The 17860-nt window shown below is 40.2% G+C and overlaps 3 protein-coding genes across 3 annotated transcripts; 2 read left to right on the top strand and 1 right to left on the bottom strand.

Moving 5' to 3' along the window:
• Window positions 1–812: 812 nt before the first annotated feature.
• Window positions 813–6869, bottom strand: commd5 (COMM domain containing 5). The gene is made up of 7 exons (XM_062393512.1): window positions 6631–6869; window positions 6224–6384; window positions 4770–4798; window positions 4599–4649; window positions 4259–4354; window positions 3822–3897; window positions 813–1601 (listed from the first exon to the last, which is right to left on the bottom strand). Exons 1-7 carry the CDS (start codon window positions 6740–6742, stop codon window positions 1500–1502), a joined length of 627 nt encoding a protein of 208 aa, XP_062249496.1. The 5' UTR covers window positions 6743–6869; the 3' UTR covers window positions 813–1499.
• fam199x (family with sequence similarity 199, X-linked) lies at window positions 6863–14547 on the top strand. Its single transcript, XM_062393511.1, has 8 exons — window positions 6863–6994; window positions 8116–8294; window positions 9779–9998; window positions 10152–10310; window positions 10445–10606; window positions 11015–11198; window positions 11348–11451; window positions 12197–14547. The coding sequence occupies exons 1-8, from the start codon at window positions 6878–6880 to the stop codon at window positions 12368–12370; spliced, it is 1299 nt and encodes a 432-aa protein (XP_062249495.1). The 5' UTR covers window positions 6863–6877; the 3' UTR covers window positions 12371–14547.
• Window positions 14548–15040: 493 nt separating this feature from the next.
• On the top strand, window positions 15041–17256 carry smim19 (small integral membrane protein 19). The gene is made up of 3 exons (XM_062394583.1): window positions 15041–15288; window positions 15828–15952; window positions 16685–17256. Exons 1-3 carry the CDS (start codon window positions 15155–15157, stop codon window positions 16753–16755), a joined length of 330 nt encoding a protein of 109 aa, XP_062250567.1. The 5' UTR covers window positions 15041–15154; the 3' UTR covers window positions 16756–17256.
• Window positions 17257–17860: the final 604 nt, after the last annotated feature.

The following is a 17860-nucleotide window of genomic DNA, read 5'->3' as shown; positions in this document are numbered from 1 at the left end:
TGTGTTGCGGGGGTTTGCAGTGTGAGGATAGTGAGTGAGGATTACAGGCTACACTGTCGATCAGTGTCCATGTTAGTAGTAGCAGCAGCGGTGCTGGTAATATAGGTCGACCAGTCTAGCCTGTGAACTCAATCCCACACACAGACACACCCACACGCTGCTGGACATACACACTGCTGCTGACACAGACAGACTAGCATATTAAATAGTGAGCACACACACGCACTGCCAGCCAGTCAGTCACACTCTCACACACACACACTTGTACACACCGCCAGTCAGTCACACGCACACACACACAAATCTGTGATCTTCTCACACTTTGATAGATTGTTGTGTTTGTTTGAATAGAGGTCAACAATGCAGTCTAGCCGACTCACCTGGTGGATAGTAAATACTGGGTCAGGACCAGCTCTACATACTCTATGTGCTTAAAGCATGTATGATCACCATTTGACATTTTTATCTTTCATGGCAGGAACAGAACTTTTTTGGTTGTTTTCATATGGAAAGTTAGGTAAGCAACAAATTGTCAGTCCCAACTGGAAACAAATGTTTGCCCAGTTATCACAACTTAATCTAGTTTTTAAAAGTCTAATTTACAGATTCCAAATTTTGTAATCTTGTCTATTGTCCTATACTGCTTGAGGAAAAGTGCATAAGTATGAAGTTACAGTTATGGAGGAAATACAGATATCCGACATTGCATTCAGAACCACAAATGTGAACATGAGGGTGGTGCCATAGGGAACATCAAGATCAAAGTCAGGCCGATTCACCCTGTCAAAAGCACATAAGCTGTTCTTTGCAAAGACAATAACAGATCGATTTTATTAGGTAAATGTGGTTACAGATGTAAACATTCTTGATGTTATCATGAACAACACATAAGAAATAACAGGACAATCATCATAATTTTACTTTTTATACAACAGTGTTTTTTTTACTGTCCCGGGTAAAAAAACATGAACAAATAATCACTTTCTTCGTTCTCAAAGTTCAGGAGCATCTGAACCGAATTTCAGTCTAAAGCAAAAGAGCGGATCACATGACGCCTGTCTAAGTGGCCAAGTGAGAGGGTCTAAGATTTCACTTGGCTGCACTCGTGTGTCGAGAAACAATGGAGCTTGGCAGCCGTCTCAGATAAACTGGTGACTAAACTGAATAATGGAAATTTAAAGTGATAACAACCAAAGTCAAGTAAACAAACAATACAGTCTGATCCATAGATATGTTTTACACACAGGTTGAAACACACAAAACAGTCTCTTCGTTATTCATGTGGTGCAGCCTGATGACGATTCTACCTGCGCTGTTTTGATCCCCTGACACGGACAGTCAGGTATGTTGGATGCAAACGCTAACAGAGCATATGTGTGTGTGTGTGTGTGTGTGTGTGTGTGCGGGTGTGTGTGTGTCTTTAGTAAATTTCCATAAAATCTCAGAATATAGTCAAGTAGAAAAGATGGTTTGATTTCCTAAAACCCCCACATGGTGCATTAGTCCTGGATTTGGAGAATGCTCCTTTTCTCCAGATTGTTCATTTCTTTGAGAATCAACGCCACGTTGTAACGGAGATCCTGGAACTTAGACACAGGCACCTGAACGGGAAATAAAACAAATCACTGTCAATCTCACAAAAACAGTTGAATGGCAAAAGTACAGCTAAGAAAAAAGAGCCATAAAGATCAGACTTGATTTCTGCGAAATAATTTTTTATCAACCTCACACATTACATCTGTACACCATTAGGAGAAAAGACCCGGTCTCATTCCACACATAATCCCTTCTCTCCAAGCAGTACCCAAGGTCAGGTTATAGATAATGGACCAACCAGCAGTACCTTGTAGTTTCTACATTAAAGGACTTTCATATCTAACTCAGATGCAACCAGACAGAGAGGCATCACTCCAATTCTTCTGCGTATTTCACCAGTGGCAAGACGTAAGGACACAATGTGATTAAGGAATACATACTTGAGGCTTAACTATCCATTCCTAACAAAGAGAGATAGCAATTCTACACTTTCATAGATGAGCTGATGGAATGGGTGACGCTGGCTGAGGTTGGACAAGACAAGCATGTTGCTTCTTTCTTCTCCTTTTCAGACAAAAAAATCACATATTAATAAAAGTTGATTTGTTACTAAATATTCCTGTTATTCAGATTTTCCTACTACTTATGTTTCTGATTATCTATTTTTTATACAAATTTCATTTACTTTATATATTTAAAACTAATAATTATAATGATGAGAAAGCAAAGTTCTATGACAACTCAGTGGCGATGACAGGACAGCCATTCTAGAGAGTCATTCAGTCATCTTATGTTTGTATCTGTGTTCGTGACACATCTTAAAAGTGAGACCATTAAAAGGAGCAGCAGCGATCTCTTCTGTCCGTTTTTTGTGATTATAGCAGAACATATCGGTTATTCAGCCTCCGGAAGAGATCCTGAGAGACACATACCAGGTCGAGAGAAAGTCCATCGATAGAATCTGCACAGCGGATGTTGCTGCTCCTAATCTTCTAATCCCGCTGGGATCTGATTACGTAGCTGCAGCACTAGGTGCAATGACAGCAGTAGTAGAAGTCATCCCTCTTGTTTTTGACCACATTAGTAGCCTTCTTTGAAAAGAGTTAAGTGTCTAATCATGCTTCTATTTTACAATTACAAGGCAAGTCCATTGTGGCAGGAGTACAGCGCCCCCTGTGGAGCCTATATTATACTAATTTTGTGGACGATTTATTTTGTCTGCTCACCATTTACATTAACATCTTTCATCACACATCACCAACTAAGTACAGATGCATTGATACTATACAAGTAACACATGTTATAATTATATGGGTGGTGCTATTGTTTTTGATACAGTAAATGATCAAAGACAGACTTTTGTCAAAAAATGTCAAATATAATCTATGAAGTACAGGTTCTAGGTTAGGCTGCTGTTTATAGAGGTTAATTCATTTTTTCAATGTGATCCTATTATGTTATATATGAAACTGACCTACATTGGTCCACTGGCTAGTAACCAACATCTTTCTTTGAACAGGCTGAAGATAAACTTGGAACACATGCACACAGACACACACACACACACACTGCAGTGCAGGGCTAGCATTCACCAGGGGGATAAAATGACCATCTACAAAATACATATGGGTTTCTGAAAGTCCAACTTATGACAGTTCTAATGCAAACTGGAATCTATTTAACAATCATTGAAATCCACAGATTTTAAGACCTGAGAGTTTGAGATGAAGGAAATCCAAGTGCCTGGAAAATCAATGTCAGTTGTAGTGGAAACCCCCAGAGAGAGAGGGAGGGAGAGGGAGAGAGTGGGAGGGAGAAGCAGGGAGAGGGAGAGAGAGGGAGGGAGAAGCAGGGAGGGGAAAGGAGGTTACCAGCTTTCACAGGTCTCAGTGCCAATAAGTTGCAAAAGTCTTCTCAAAGTGGGTCAACTGGTTTGAGAGTAGTCAGCATGACTAAGGTCAAATGTGGTTTAATTAGGTGACCAATGGAAGCTTCACACATGTAAAGTTGTGATGTGGTTCCATGAAGAATAAACATGTTGTGCATGTAGTACTGAGGTGTGGTAAAGGGTTATATACAGTCTACGATGAATGAACCCTTGGAAATGGTGAAGTCATTCATTTCACGGAGTTAACTTGTTCTCCTCACTCTTTTCCTTGGTCGATCAAGCTTCTATACATTGGCCTTCTTTAAAAAGGTCTGAGTATCCAGAAACGTCTTGCATAAATGGACAATGAAAACAGGAGGAATATTCATGTAAAGAGTCACATCATTAGTTTATGTACCTCAAAGCGACTTAAACTCCCGTCTGACAGTTTCATCTGCATCAGTACAGAAGGCTGCAGAGCCCTGGATAAAGAGCTGGAGAGACAGAAAAACATTAACTTCATTACACTGAGAACAAATCTTCTACTACTCTTTTTTTTAATCTTCTAAAATTCAAACAATAAAACTGGACAGTAAAAAGGTGTTTCAAGTTCTCTAAGATTTCATATGTTAAATTTGTTTGATTTTCAATAGAATTAACTAAGAGAACTCATCCTCTGTAGAACTGATTATAAAAACACACACAAATAGAATAACTTCCAACAACTTATTATTAGGTCATTCAAAGTTATTCAGAATAACAGCGGCCTCTTGAACATCTTGCTGAGCAGGTTATGACAATTGTTATGAATACATTTCTCAGTATACGGTGTTTCTCTCCACCTCAGTATATTACCTTGTAGAAATGGCAACATCCACTCTCCATTTAAAGTTTTCTATCGTGGGTAGGTGAGGATCATTCTGGGAGGTCGCTGCCTCTAGAGCTGCACGTCTACAAATACAAAGAGAGATGGGAATCATAACATCTCCATCAATGGCATCTGAACGCCTCAACAACAGCAGCAGTTCAGATATTCCTGGACCAATATCTGATGTCAATATGATGTGACAGAGGTCATTCGTGTAATGATAAAAATACAAAACATTTATTTCCCCATTACTGCATTAATAGTTTATTGAGTTCTGTGGGAAGATAACACAATAACCATGTGTTAAATTGTTTAAGTTCAACATACCGATTTCCAAACACCACACTGGAGAAATCTGTGATAAAGTCTTCAGGTATCCTAATTGACAGAAATACAAACAACAACTTTACCATTCAAGGCTGCCATTGGGTTATTTGTGTACATGAGTGATAATCAAAACACTGAGCGAGCGTGTCATACAAACATGAAAAGCCTTACCTTAATTCTCTGAGATCGTCTTTGAAGGCCTAAACAGGGACAAAGCAGAAACTGTTGGATTTTCTATGTTGAGAGTTTATAAGGTCTGTTTATTCAGCTTTAATGTAGTTTATAGGCAGATAAACCAAGGGCAGCTAAGGCTTTTAATAAAGTTTTTTACAGCTGTGTCTTCATTCCACACTATATCCTTATGGTATATGTTGTGTGTCTCGTATTATTTTTGTTATCATGAAGTATTTTTGTAGCCAGCACATAAAAAAAAGTATATACTTTACTATAAAAACAGACAATTTTGAAATATGTCAATAAATGTGCATGAATCAAACTGCAACTATGAAATCACACTGTCAACTAAACTTTAGGAAGAGAAAACATGTTTTCTGTAGGTGTACCACCTGCAATTTGTATATGTATTTATTCACATCTGTTCTATTTAGGGTTGCAAATGGGCGGAAAATGTCTGGAAAATGTCCCGAAACTTTTTACATGCAAAGTTAAGCTTGGGATTTATTCTTTTACCGCAAATTAAACACGGAGCAATAAAAGCGTCATTCAAAACTCTATTGTAAGGATGGATGAAATGCAGCACGTTGAATTTCAACCATGCACTGTGCATTTCTCCATCACATGCTCTGTGCATTCTTCCATGTGCAGTGCATTCCTCCATCACATGCACAGATAATTCCCAGCATCCTGCACACTACAGCAGGGTTATTGATGCCACACTACTGCATTAGCCCAAGGACTTGTCAGGTAAGTTTTGATGATATTACTGGCACAACAAAATGTTTATATTTATATCTGTATATGACAAGATAAATACAGTTAGTATAAATTACCCACACAAATTCCAGTTTATTCCTGTTAAATCCCGAATATTCCCATTACCATGGAAAGTTTCTAACTTTGAATATTCCCGGAATTTTGCAACCCTAGTTCTATAAAAGTGCTAAGGAACAACATCAGGTGCAGTGTCAGCACTGACTGCATCAAAGCTGTATCTGCAGTCATGTGCTCAGTTTTGGACACTTCATCAGACGTCATGATTTGCATCAACACTGATGGAGGACATATGCCTTATGTAGCATGTAGAGTGGTTTAAGACGTGATAGCAGGAGCCTGGAAACCATTTATCCATCCTTCATTTTATTATTTTAGGCCAGTACTTCTCTCACTGTAACATGCCAAAATATGTTTAGAGAAAAAGTATGGTGTCCATTAATAGTACGTATGCACAATAACGTTTTTCACTACACTTTATTTTATCAGGGTCCCCATGTAGGACAATATTCTACCCCTGCTTATTAGTATGCTGTGTAATAACAGGACACCAGTCATATATTGTATTAGTGAGAACAAAATGGATGAATTCAGCTGCAAACACCAGGATTTGGGTGGTTTACTGTCAGTTTGTTGCAGACTGTGATTTGCAGTGATGGCCTGGCAGCGGTTACCTCCTGTTTGAGGGATGCTGTGGGGATGCGGATGGCCTCGGACAGCACTCGGTACATGCCAGCTATGATGTGGCTGAGTCTCTCCTGTGGAACGGTGCTGCTCTCTGCTATCGCCTTCATCACATCCCTGCTGTCCTTCCCCTCCAGGGCACTGACCACAGCTGCAGGGAACATTATATTCACAGACACGTTGTTTAAAGGTTCTCCCAGTCACCAATCTCCTCCACGTAGCTATCTGTTACCCTAACCAATACACATATCACAGATTAGCAGTAAAGGTTGCAACTAATTAAAGGTCAGTTGATTATACACTATATATTTATACATATTTCCAGAGACATGCTATCTGTATCTAAAGTATGCAGTGTGTGATAATGTAACATTAGAGACAGACGATTAGCACATACCTTTCAAAATTCTTCTGAACGTTTCGTGGTCCACATCCTTCAGGCTTTTCGACATAGACTCAATTTCCGGTGGTATCCTGCCTCCTAGAAAGCTGGTGTCTCTGGAGGCCATGACTAAGCACACACTAGTGTACAATTCACACAAAAAACAGGGGGAATAAACGCTACATTTACAGAAGAAGAAGAAGAGCTATCCTCCTTTTCTGCTACTCTTCTGTTTATGTGACAGCTTCCGCCTCCAGGTCACATGACGCGCGCCTCGCTCGCTCCCGGGAGTCTCGCGGTGACGGCTCCGATCAGCGACAGAAGAGAAAGGATTTGCAAATGGAGGCAGCGGAGATGTTCTCACTCTGAACGACATAGGGTAGGTTGTTATAAACACTCGCAGCCTCTTCGGTCCGCCCCCAACGTGTGTTCACACCGCAGAGGTTTGTTAGCGCGTAGAAAAGATTAGTTCGACGTCGTTCTATGAACCGGTAAACGCTACGTGGACGTCTGTAGCACTAGCATCGAGCTAACGCTGTTAGCGTGTGTTGTTTTGGTTTTTGCCGAGCTAACTATTTGTTTTTACTGAATACGAGAACCTGTAATTTACAGTGTAACCGAACTTAATCGGACAAGAGAGAGCTTCTATTAAAAACAACTTTCAAAAAAGGTTTCAACAATCAAGCTACATGAGCGATACATTTAACATGGGTCATATTCAAGGGTTGTGTAAACAATCATCATTAACTCCGTTTATTTAATATTATCAGGGATTATAATTAAGCGTCCGCAAGACATATCAACAACAATGACCTCTCAAATTGTTAATTAACTGTTAGCTGTTGATCATAATATATTTGATGAAACAAAAACAAACTTACACATGAAAGGCGAGTCCATTGAAGTTCATTTCGTTTTTATAGTTTGATAAGGATTTAGAGCAGTTTGTTCTTGTTTGTAAATGTATCGTTTTGACCAAAGTGATCAGAAACTGATTTATGTGCGAATTATTCGAAAATAAACTCCAAATAAAGAGGTTTAAAAGTTCATTAAAAGTTTATTACACAATTGTGACAGATAGAGCTGTGTTCTGTGTTTTGCCTGAATATTTTCCACATCTCCTTTATAGGGATATATGTGAAATCAGAAAAATTCTCAGGAAGCTTTCAGACAGCTAGATGAGGAGCACATCATTATTAACACAGTTTAATATTCATGTTGTCCATGTAACGCTTATTTCTCCACCCTGTAGCGTATCAGTCATTCATGGTCATTTAGCTTGCTAATGTTTGTGGACACCTGTCTCAAAACCAAAATCTAAAATATTACCAGTTTGTCATGTGTCCATAACAAACATGTGTTTAGAACCTGAACCTAATTTTGTGAAAAATAATAATGAGTAGAGTCCCCAAGTCATCAGCTTTAATGTAGTAATTGAGGCCGTGACTGTATTGAAAGTTTCCCTTTTATTTGTGTCTGATGTTTATCTTTCTGTGTCAGGTGCATCTGACCATGTCTGAATCACTGTATGAGAAGTTTTTGGCCCCGGAGGAGCCGTTCCCTCTCCTCTCCCAAAGAGCCAACCTCAGTGATGTGGGAACCCTGGACGTCAGTGACTTTGGATGTCAGCTCTCATCATGTCACAGAACAGATCCTCTACACCGCTTCAACAGTAACAGGCAAGTAGAGGTCGCGTACTGGCTGATTCACACATATGCGTCACATTTCTTTGAGGTAAACTAAAGCTGTCAGGTGAAACATGCAATGCTGATGTGTAAGAAGATGCTATTGTTTTGGCATTTAACTGAAGATGTTGACCTCTATGGTTCGGCTCCAAATCTGGACCCAACACAAACTGCTGCAGGAAGTGCAGCTGAACCTGTTGATGTTCACCTTACCTCACCATTGATGAATGTCAATGTGCTGGTTAAGTAGCATGATTCCTGGCTGACAGTGCTGGTCAAGTTTGTTTACAGCTGTGACTGCATTTTAGTACCGATGTATGTTTGTATGTTTCTATTTTTACCTCCTAAAACTGCCTCAAAACACTAATTGCTTATACAATAAAATCCATAAACACATGCTTCCACTCAAACAAAACCTGTACCATACCTCTTACCACTATGAAAGAGTAACAGTGTCTGGTATACAGTTAAAGATTACAGCCTGAATATTAGCATCGTAATCATAATCACATATTTCCCAGAAAAATTGCCGCCCTTATAAAATGTGGATCAAAGTATCTTATTATTCTCTTGTTTTGAGGCCTTAAAAAAACCTATCTATAATCTTGAGTGTATTGATATAATGCACACAATGGGTCCTGCATACTGTATAAATTTGTACATATCCCCATTGAAGGTAAACTCTGTTGACATTGTTAGAATATGTTTTGATGTTCAGATTTTTGGATCCCATTAAATCCAGTGTCCTTATCTTGATTGCACTGCACTTACTCTCTGAAAAAAAATTATGTGAACAATTTTCAGAAATGAGTCATGTCATTACACTGTGTGTTGGTGTAGCTGGAGGGGTATTGTTTGTGTTCGTGTGTGTATGTGCCAGCATGTGGGTGTGCTTGGACAAAATAACAGATAGATTTTCACCAAACTTGGAGGGAATATTGCTTCAGAGGGTCTTTTCAGATAATTGACTTTTGAAGTCTCAAAGGTCAAGAAATACATTATCCTAAAAACACATTTTCTAAGACATCTTTGCAAATAATGGAGAAACAATTGAGAGCTTGTATTGTTAAGAAATTCATCCCTCATAATATATCCCCCATGTGAAAAGTGATATACAATACACCATTCATAAATAAAAAATAATTGAGGTATCCCTGCATCCTTTAAAACTATGGAGATCACGGAAAAATAATTAATGATTATATGGTTGCAATGACATCATCATAATGACATCACTACAAAGTCTGAAAAAGACTAATACTAATCATATAGTTTATTAAGGCAGTAAATATTACAACAACTAAAATTAGAGACAAAATCTACAATTGATTGAGAATAACTAATCAGTTATCAACATGTGATATTGAAATGACGATATTGTGAAATGGCACTGTTATACTACAAAAAGGTTGGCCCTGTCTGCATCCCTCCTACTATGTTTTTCACCAACTTTCTACTCCACTCATTGTTCTCTGCAGATGGAACCTCACTTCCTGTGGAACGAGTGTTGCCAGCTCGGAGTGCAGCGAGGAGCTCTTCACCTCTGTGTCTGTTGGGGACCAGGAGGACTGTTACTCCCTTCTAGATGACCAGGAACTAACATCGCTGGACTTGTTTCCGGAGGGCAGTGTTTGCAGCGACGTCTCCTCCTCCATCAGCACCTATTGGGACTGGTCTGACAGCGAGTTTGAGTGGCAGGTTGGTTATTATTTGGCCTTTTGGTCAGTTTACTAGTGATTTTCATTATTTGTTTGGACATCGATATGAAAGTGATTTCTCTGATCAAAATCCAACTGGAAGTCTTTTCTAAACAGCCTCTCTTCTCCACATCTCTCTCTGTTGTCCTCTCAGTTGCCGGGTAGTGACATTGCCAGTGGCAGTGATGTCCTCTCCGACATCATCCCGAGCGTGCCAAGTTCACCTTGTTTGTTTTCCAAGAGAAGGCCGAAGTCCCACCCCCATCGTAACCTGGATGAACTTCCTTGGAGTGCCATGACCAACGATGAGCAGGTAAACAAAGCTGACGCACCTCTCAGCTCAGAATCAACATCGATAAAGCTGAAGACTCTCTCAAGCTACTAGCTTACTTTTCTGCAGGCTTAGAAACAGACAATACCTCTCTGTGTGTTCGTCTCTGCTTCCAGGTGGAGTACATCGAGTACCTGAGTCGGAAGGTCAGCACAGAGATGGGCCTCAGGGAGCAGCTGGACATCATCAAGATCATCGACCCATGTGCTCAGATCTCTCCCACCGACAGCGAGTTCATCATCGAGCTCAACTGTCTCACAGACGAGAAGCTCAAACAGGTGGGCACTGATCTCAAAACACAAAAACACTTTCACAATACTTGTTACTGCACCAATAAACAAAACTGTTTTTCTTTGACACAAAACATTTCAGAAAATTTTCTTGAAAGTTGACAAACCAATTTATAAAGATGATTATGGGTCAATATGTGTATGATATTGCATTATCAGCAGGTCTACTTCATACATTGCACTTGCTTTAAATCTATATGTATAGTATGACTATATAGATATAGATGTTAGATTGTTGACAGTCTTGAGGATTCAGTTGTATGAGTTTGCCTTGTCATTATTTATCTGCAGTGAGAGAAGCGCTCGCTGCTAATGCATCCCTGCCCAGTGTCAGCAGGATCAAAGTGTTACTTTGTGTGTGAAAAGATTGATTTACGGAGAGTGTGTTGTCCTCAGGTGCGTAACTACATCAGAGAGCACAGCCCCAGGCAGCGGGCCAGCAGCACCAGAGAGAGCTGGAAGAGGAGCAGTCACAGCAGCGCCAGCACCGGCGGCGTGAGCGCGGCCAGCAGCAGTAATGCCAGCATGGTCAGCTCCACCAGCTCCTCCACTTGCTCCACAGCCTCCAACTCTGTAGCAGGTAAGGAGCTACCTGGTTAGCCAGCAGTTAAGATGTGCCAACAGTGCTGCCACAAGAGGAGCCTGTTGAGTGGAGCATTTCAGATCAGAGTCAAACTTCCAGCTTAGCCTGTCTGGTTTTAATAGGGTCTGTATTTCCTGTCGTTGCAGGTGGCACAGCCTCGGCTTGTAGTGGAGGCAGCGTTGCCAACATCAGCAGAGCGCACAGTGATGGAAACCTCTCCAGTGCTGCAGAGCGTATACGAGACTCTAAAGTAAGAGACCTCTGGATAAGATAGTCTATAGTTTCATAGGTTGATGGGTTTATTGTGTTTTATCATTCCGACGTTTTCCGACAAAATGCAGGGAAGATTTTCAAGCTTTTAAGAGTAATTTTTTTCTTACCTTAATCAATCTAATCCTGTTGTTCCAATTACATGTTGTTTTTATTATAACAATGCAGAAATAAGGTACCTAAATCAGTCACCAGTTGGTTTCCTATTGGAAATCGATAGATTATGAGTTGGGAGTATTTTACTCTATTGAGCACCGAAACTGTTAAATTATTGCAGTTTGATTTATTACGTGATTATGTTAAGTACAATTGTTTGAGTTTGGCACTTATTTATATTTGTATGTTTAAGTTAAGTATACTTTTAACTTTTAAAATGTATTGTGTTAAATTTCATCTTTCAATTTGTCTCAGCAATAAACAAGCCGCTCTTATTGCCGACCATCACTTTGTGCTTTTTGTAAGAAACAGTACTGATTCTGACACCGTTTAGGCACCGGAAAAATGTTTAAAGTATCAATTTAGTGCTGTCGAACTATACCAAACCCTGATGTAACTTATTCATATACAAGTTAATAACAGTACTGTTAAATACACATTTATTTAACAGTAAGGCTGTAATTTTACAGCCTTACCATTTCTCAGAGCATGGGAGATTGTCAAACGATCTCCCTGATCCTCATCTAGTTACCGTCACTCACCTCTCTCTCCGCCACACTGTCTTTCAGAAACGTTCGAAGCAGCGTAAGCTCCAGCAGAAAGCCCTCCGCAAGCGGCAGCTGAAAGAGCAGCGACAGGCCCGCAAGGAGCGTCTGAGCGGACTCTTTCTGAACGAGGAGGTGCTGTCCCTACGGGTGACGGAGGAGGACGACCACAGCGACGACCTGGACATACTGATGTGACAGCAGTGAATCAATCAGTGCTCCCTCTATGCCTGCTCTCTCCAAGTCCAGCCACTGCCATAGAGCTCCGACACCACGCTAAATCTTCATCACTGCACGCATTCGCTTTGAGTAGGCTGCCATAATAATGGGTTTTGTTTAAAGTAATGTAGATTTTAGTAGCCTTTCTGCATAGCTTGACATCTTGCTTACTTATACTAGCGTTACGTGCTACAGCTTTAATTGCTAGCTTCTGCTAGAACTACTAAGGTAGGTACATTAATACTGCGATTGCTTTGAATAGATATTGACCTCAGTCTAACCTGCTTCTAACCAGTGCTAATGCTGAAACAGCCTAGACGCTCGCAGACACACAAAGCTATGCACTGCAGTTACTTCAGCTTAATATAACAAGAGGAATCGCTTATAGATGCTGAACCACCGTTTATCCACTGCTACTAATACAGCCACCGCTGACAGAGGGACAGATCAGGCTAGACAAACAGGGTTTGGCCTTATTCTTTAGATGCTGTGATGCCAAAAAGTTAACTTTTTCATAACATTACAGGAGAAACTGTGGCAGTTTTTTGGCGTTATTTGAGCCCTAACTGGTTGTAGGGATCTTTATCTGTACCAGCCAAACTGCTAATCTGAGGCTTGAGTTTAATCCATTGAACTTCAGGTTATAGCAGCAAATACATGAGGAAATACTACCATTTATACACAGTGTCTTTGACATGATGGAGTAAAAAAGAGAACAACGTTCAAATCTTGCAAATACACCAGAGATTAAGAGTTTTTCTTTGTGATGTGGAAATGGAAGCGAGCTGGTCTGTCTTTCTACCTGCTGAGTGTTGTGGTTCCATTTCACTCTCAAGGCTTAGAGGGAGCACTGAAACACTGCATGTTGAAATCGTCGCCATACCGTGTGGTCCAGTAACTAACAACTTGTATCACTTATTTGCATACCCTTGTTTAGAAGTGGCTTTCCTGTATTGTAAATAAATGATAAATGACGGCTTATTTACTGCTCGCTTTCAAGTTTTCCTCAGTGGTAAAGCTTTGGTTTAATTTGTTTCTCTCCCTGTGTGTATATATGACGACTGAGTGATGAACTGACTGGTTGTCATAGCTTAAAAGATTGAAAGGATCAGTGTGTAGAATTCTGTGAAATCTAGTGGTGAAGTGGCATCTTACACCCTTCACCTCTCCCTCCCCTTCCAAACATGACAGAGAACCTGTGTTAAACTTCAGTTGTTATAAAAACTCAAAAGCGGTCTAGTTTGTAAAGTCTGGGCTACTGTAAAAACATGGCAGCCTCCATAGAGAGGACAAGCTCTTGATGTAAATATAGAGTATTTAAATATAAAAGGCCCATTCTAGAGTAAAGAAAACAACAATTGAGACAATTTAAATGAAACCCACTTGTGAAAACATCAGCAGGATCAGTTTATGTCCAGCTTCCTCCAGTAGATCCCTTTCACCCTAATTCTTACACACTGAACCGTTCTTTGCAAAAAGTCTTATTTTGAAGCATTTAGTTGCGTTTTGTCTTTTGGTTTTGGTCTCAGACAATCTTTTGTCCTTTTGTCCTTTGTTACTTTGGTTTTCTACAAGCACTCCTGCTGTGTTTCTGCCCCAGATGGATTCTACATCACTTACTACTTGCATTCTGAATGATCTGAGTCTCACGAGACTGTGTGCTGTAGAACTGGTTTGGCTTCCAGCTGGTTACTTGAGCATGTGCATCCAACATTTTAGCCAATAACTTATTTTACTCTGAAAGTCACCAACAATGTTTGGATGAAGCACCAACATCTTTTGTGGAGTTGTAACAATCATGCTCTTTTGATATTTGTTTTTCTCTCTACCTTGTAGGAAACACTTCTCAGTTGTAACCTGACGAACCATTGCCAACAGCCTGTTGTCCTTTATAACATGTTTCTTTATGTGTACTGAGCTTTGGTTCTTGTCTCTGTCTTGTGTTCACACTCATTATTTACAGCGTTTAGTTTGAAAGCAGCTTCATGTATTCTGTAGTAATGAATTAGTAAAACTCTATTTTGAAAAATAAGATAATTTTAAAAGAAAAAAAAAACCACAGTGTGATGCAATAAATTCATTTGTGTACAGAAGGTACCATGTAATTGCTGAAAATGAATGGTATTGAAATTATTAAACACGGTTTAAAGAACAAACTGATTGTAAAGCTACGTTTTTGTTTGTGAAAAATCCATCAGTGTGACTGTTAGAAACATTTCATATTATCTCACATCTAAAACTTTCACCATCATAGTGTTTTAAATGTTTTAGATATTTGCCAAATCACATTGTAACATAATAATGTTGTCTGCAGGTGAGTTCACACAATGGTTCGGAAACACTGAAACTTGACGTATAAACTTTATATTGTTGCACCTTATTGATTTTGTCTATGCTGACATCATCTTGAAATGTGGCTGTGTATTTTTGCCACTAGGTTACATCAAATGCCAGAATTACGAAAGTTTCCAACAATCTGTGGAATCCAAATCATTAATGTATTAAAGCTGCATTAGAGCAAAGTCATGAACAACCCAGTGTTATATCCAACTCCTGCGTCCTCACGGTTGAATTACGGTTTTGAACTGTAGGGGGCAGTGACGCGCCCCGGAGCGTGCGGTTGCATTCTCTTTAGAATAAAACGGAGGCGGAAGTGACGTCACAGTGTTTACAGCAGTCGCCTGACTTTCCAGCAGCAAGTGCGAAGCTGCTCCATCACAACATCTCTTTGTTTTCACACATCCTTCCTCAGGGCCTGTCTCTATGGGCGGACACGGGGCGCTGGGCAACGAGCCGGAGACCATCGACTACTCTGTGCACGAAGCGTGGAACGAGGCCACGAACGTGTACCTGCTGGTGATCCTGGTCAGCTTCGGGCTGCTCATGTACGCCAGAAAGTAAGCACGGGTTGTTCCTGCAGTCACTCGCTCGTTCTTCTTCTTCTCAGCTTATGACCGACAGCGGCACAGCACCGGTCTGTGCTTCAGACTCCTAGCGCCGTCTGTCAAAAGGACTCAAACACGCCACAGACGTTTTAAAGGTTCAGTGAGTGAGATCTAGGTCAAATGGATCTATTGGCACAAATTAGAATATGAAAGAATCCTAATGATGTTCTCAGTGGTGTGTTTCATCTAAATTGTAGGAATTGTGGTTTTCTTTACCGTAGAATGTGCCATTTATACTCAAACTATATATTTACACCAGGAGCCGCCATATTTTTTACAGTTGCCCAGACTTGACAAGTTATGACACCGGAAGTTTACCACTGGTTCTCTCTAATGTGTGGAAGGGTACATTTCACCATTAGTTAAATGATCTAAATATGCTGCTACAATAGAATTTGGCTATTTTTCACTGACGCTGTTTTTGTGTTAACACTGAAACACAATCTGCCCTTTGCAGTGTTAATGTTTGTGCTTATTCACATGCCATCCAGAAACAAGAGGAAGATCATGCGCATCTTCACTCTGCCTCCCACCGTGGGCAGCAGCCCGGAGCCCAACTTCTACGACAGCCTGCAGAAGGTCCGCCTGCGGCAGCAGCTGGAGATGTACTCTCTGGGTGAGGAGCCGCGCACATCCGCACAGGAGAAGAAGAAATACAGGGTTTATCAGCTCAGTTTAGTGGGGCCGCAGCAGATCTGTTGGCAATAGAATCAGTTTCCAAAGATGGAAAGTCACAGGCCACTCGTCTCAAGGGACGTGCTAAATATTTTCTTCCTTATTTTTTCAGCCAAATAGTGAGAGAAGATGAAACAAAAAAAGAACAGTGTTTCCATTTTCGACATCAATGCAAATACTACGTTGGAGTAGTAGGTCAATGTTGAAGAAAAAACTTGTCATATTTCCTTTTTGTTCCAGTACTTTTACAAAATTTTTCTGATAATATTATGACATTTACTCTCAAAATCTCTGATACTTTTTCTCCCTTTATATGGCCCCTAAATACTCCATCGTAAAAAATACTTCTACAAGGTTTTAAAAAGGGAAAAAAGAGAGGGATTATATGGTTTTTAGTGAGATGAGGTTCTGGAGAATGAGCCAGACATAACGTACCGTTCCAGCCGCGATACAGTTATACATAACATACATATGACTCAGGATTATGGGAAAGATTTTACTAACAATGTCAATCAAGATCCTCCACAGTTGTCGTTACTCATCGAACGTCGATCATCGATCACTGAGAAGTGTTTTTAATTATTTTGTTTAATGATGTAGATCCTAATCACACTGAATAGACACCTGATTCTCTGTTTGTCTTTATCTTCCCCTGACTCTTTTTGTCTCTTAGCCAGAAAAATGGAGCAACAGCAAAATCAACAACAAGGTCAGACAGACAGCGTGCAGCTTTCCATGGAATGACAAGCTGCCGTCTCTGTCAGAAAAACACTCCTGTGTCTTCAAGCCCTCGGGACATGAGTAGGAAAGGACTTGAGTGGCTGCCATGGTCAGAGATTGTTAAAAAAAAGACACTGATCCTGTCCTGGTGTTGTTTCTGTTTGGCTCCCTGAGTGAGACATGTCTTCTTGCACCTTCTGTTGTCTACGTTGTGTGAACACATTGAGAAGAAACAGCTGGATGGATGAAAACTATTCAGAGTGCGGCATAACACAGAGCAGTGAAACAAACCCAGTGTGAGGAACAAATACACGTGATGTCACTGATGTGTTCTCAGACTCGCTCCAGACAAAGTCTGCCATGAAGAAATTGTTGCACATAAAATACAATCCTTCAAATTGAATTTAGAATATAGATGTTTTTATTATTTGTTTGTAAGATATTCTTTTTTTTGTGAAGTGGTAATTCAAGTTAATTTTTATCAATTATTCTCAAATGTGACCAATAAAAACAGATAAACTTAAAGTGATTGAGTCAGAAGTTTATTTGGACAGCCGTGCTTGATTAGTTTTTGTTTTTTAAAATCTTATTTCCTTGGATCCTGTGCTTGTAAGATCACTTAGTAGAAGCTGTGGAGCTTTGACAGTACACTTGTCTTTGACCTTATATTCCTACCTGCAGTTCCTGCTACACCTACTATATGCGTTATGCTTGTGTAGTTTGCTTTAAGTACTTAGTCATACCTTTCGTTTTGTACTTGAAGATGCACTATTCAGGAAACATTTGAAACAAATAACAAACTAGAGTTTTGTTTAAGCACGTTTCAGCTATAAGCTTTGGCTACAGTTATAATCAAGAAATAGGAAATAGATGCACCCATATCAACTTTGGTCCAACTTGAGATATCCTAACAAGGGGGGGGGCTCTCACGTGTTTTATTTGGAGGAGCCTCATTTCATGACATCGCAGTTTGGGGTCAGAAGTTGACCAGGATGCAACTTACATAAGTGTGGAGTGGTCTGCGTGCCCAAGTTTCCCGTGGCAAGGCACTGAACCCTGACGGCTCTTCCACCAATGCATCATGGGCGATTGAAAAAGTTCTGGGTGGATGTGACGTGCATTGTAAAAC

The sequence above is a fragment of the Platichthys flesus genome, chromosome 8 (genome assembly GCF_949316205.1).
Source record: "Platichthys flesus chromosome 8, fPlaFle2.1, whole genome shotgun sequence".
Lineage (NCBI taxonomy): Eukaryota > Metazoa > Chordata > Actinopteri > Pleuronectiformes > Pleuronectidae > Platichthys > Platichthys flesus.
Note: the sequence above shows the minus strand (reverse complement) of the source record. Positions and strands in the feature narration are given on the sequence as shown.

Bases quoted from the DNA above. Each gene is read 5' to 3' on its own strand.
- commd5 (XM_062393512.1), bottom strand. From the start codon at position 6,742: ATGGCCTCCAGAGACACCAGCTTTCTAGGAGGCAGGATACCACCGGAA. The intron at 4,799-6,223 runs GTAACCGCTGCC...GTCCCTGTTTAG, and splicing joins CAGCATCCCTCAAACAGGAG to GCCTTCAAAGACGATCTCAG. The intron at 4,650-4,769 runs GTAAGGCTTTTC...TCTGTCAATTAG, and splicing joins GACGATCTCAGAGAATTAAG to GATACCTGAAGACTTTATCA.
- fam199x (XM_062393511.1), top strand. From the start codon at position 6,878: ATGACGCGCGCCTCGCTCGCTCCCGGGAGTCTCGCGGTGACGGCTCCG. The intron at 6,995-8,115 runs GTAGGTTGTTAT...TTTCTGTGTCAG, and splicing joins CTCACTCTGAACGACATAGG to GTGCATCTGACCATGTCTGA. The intron at 8,295-9,778 runs GCAAGTAGAGGT...TGTTCTCTGCAG, and splicing joins CACCGCTTCAACAGTAACAG to ATGGAACCTCACTTCCTGTG.
- smim19 (XM_062394583.1), top strand. From the start codon at position 15,155: ATGGGCGGACACGGGGCGCTGGGCAACGAGCCGGAGACCATCGACTAC. The intron at 15,289-15,827 runs GTAAGCACGGGT...CATGCCATCCAG, and splicing joins CTGCTCATGTACGCCAGAAA to AAACAAGAGGAAGATCATGC. The intron at 15,953-16,684 runs GTGAGGAGCCGC...TTTGTCTCTTAG, and splicing joins GCTGGAGATGTACTCTCTGG to CCAGAAAAATGGAGCAACAG.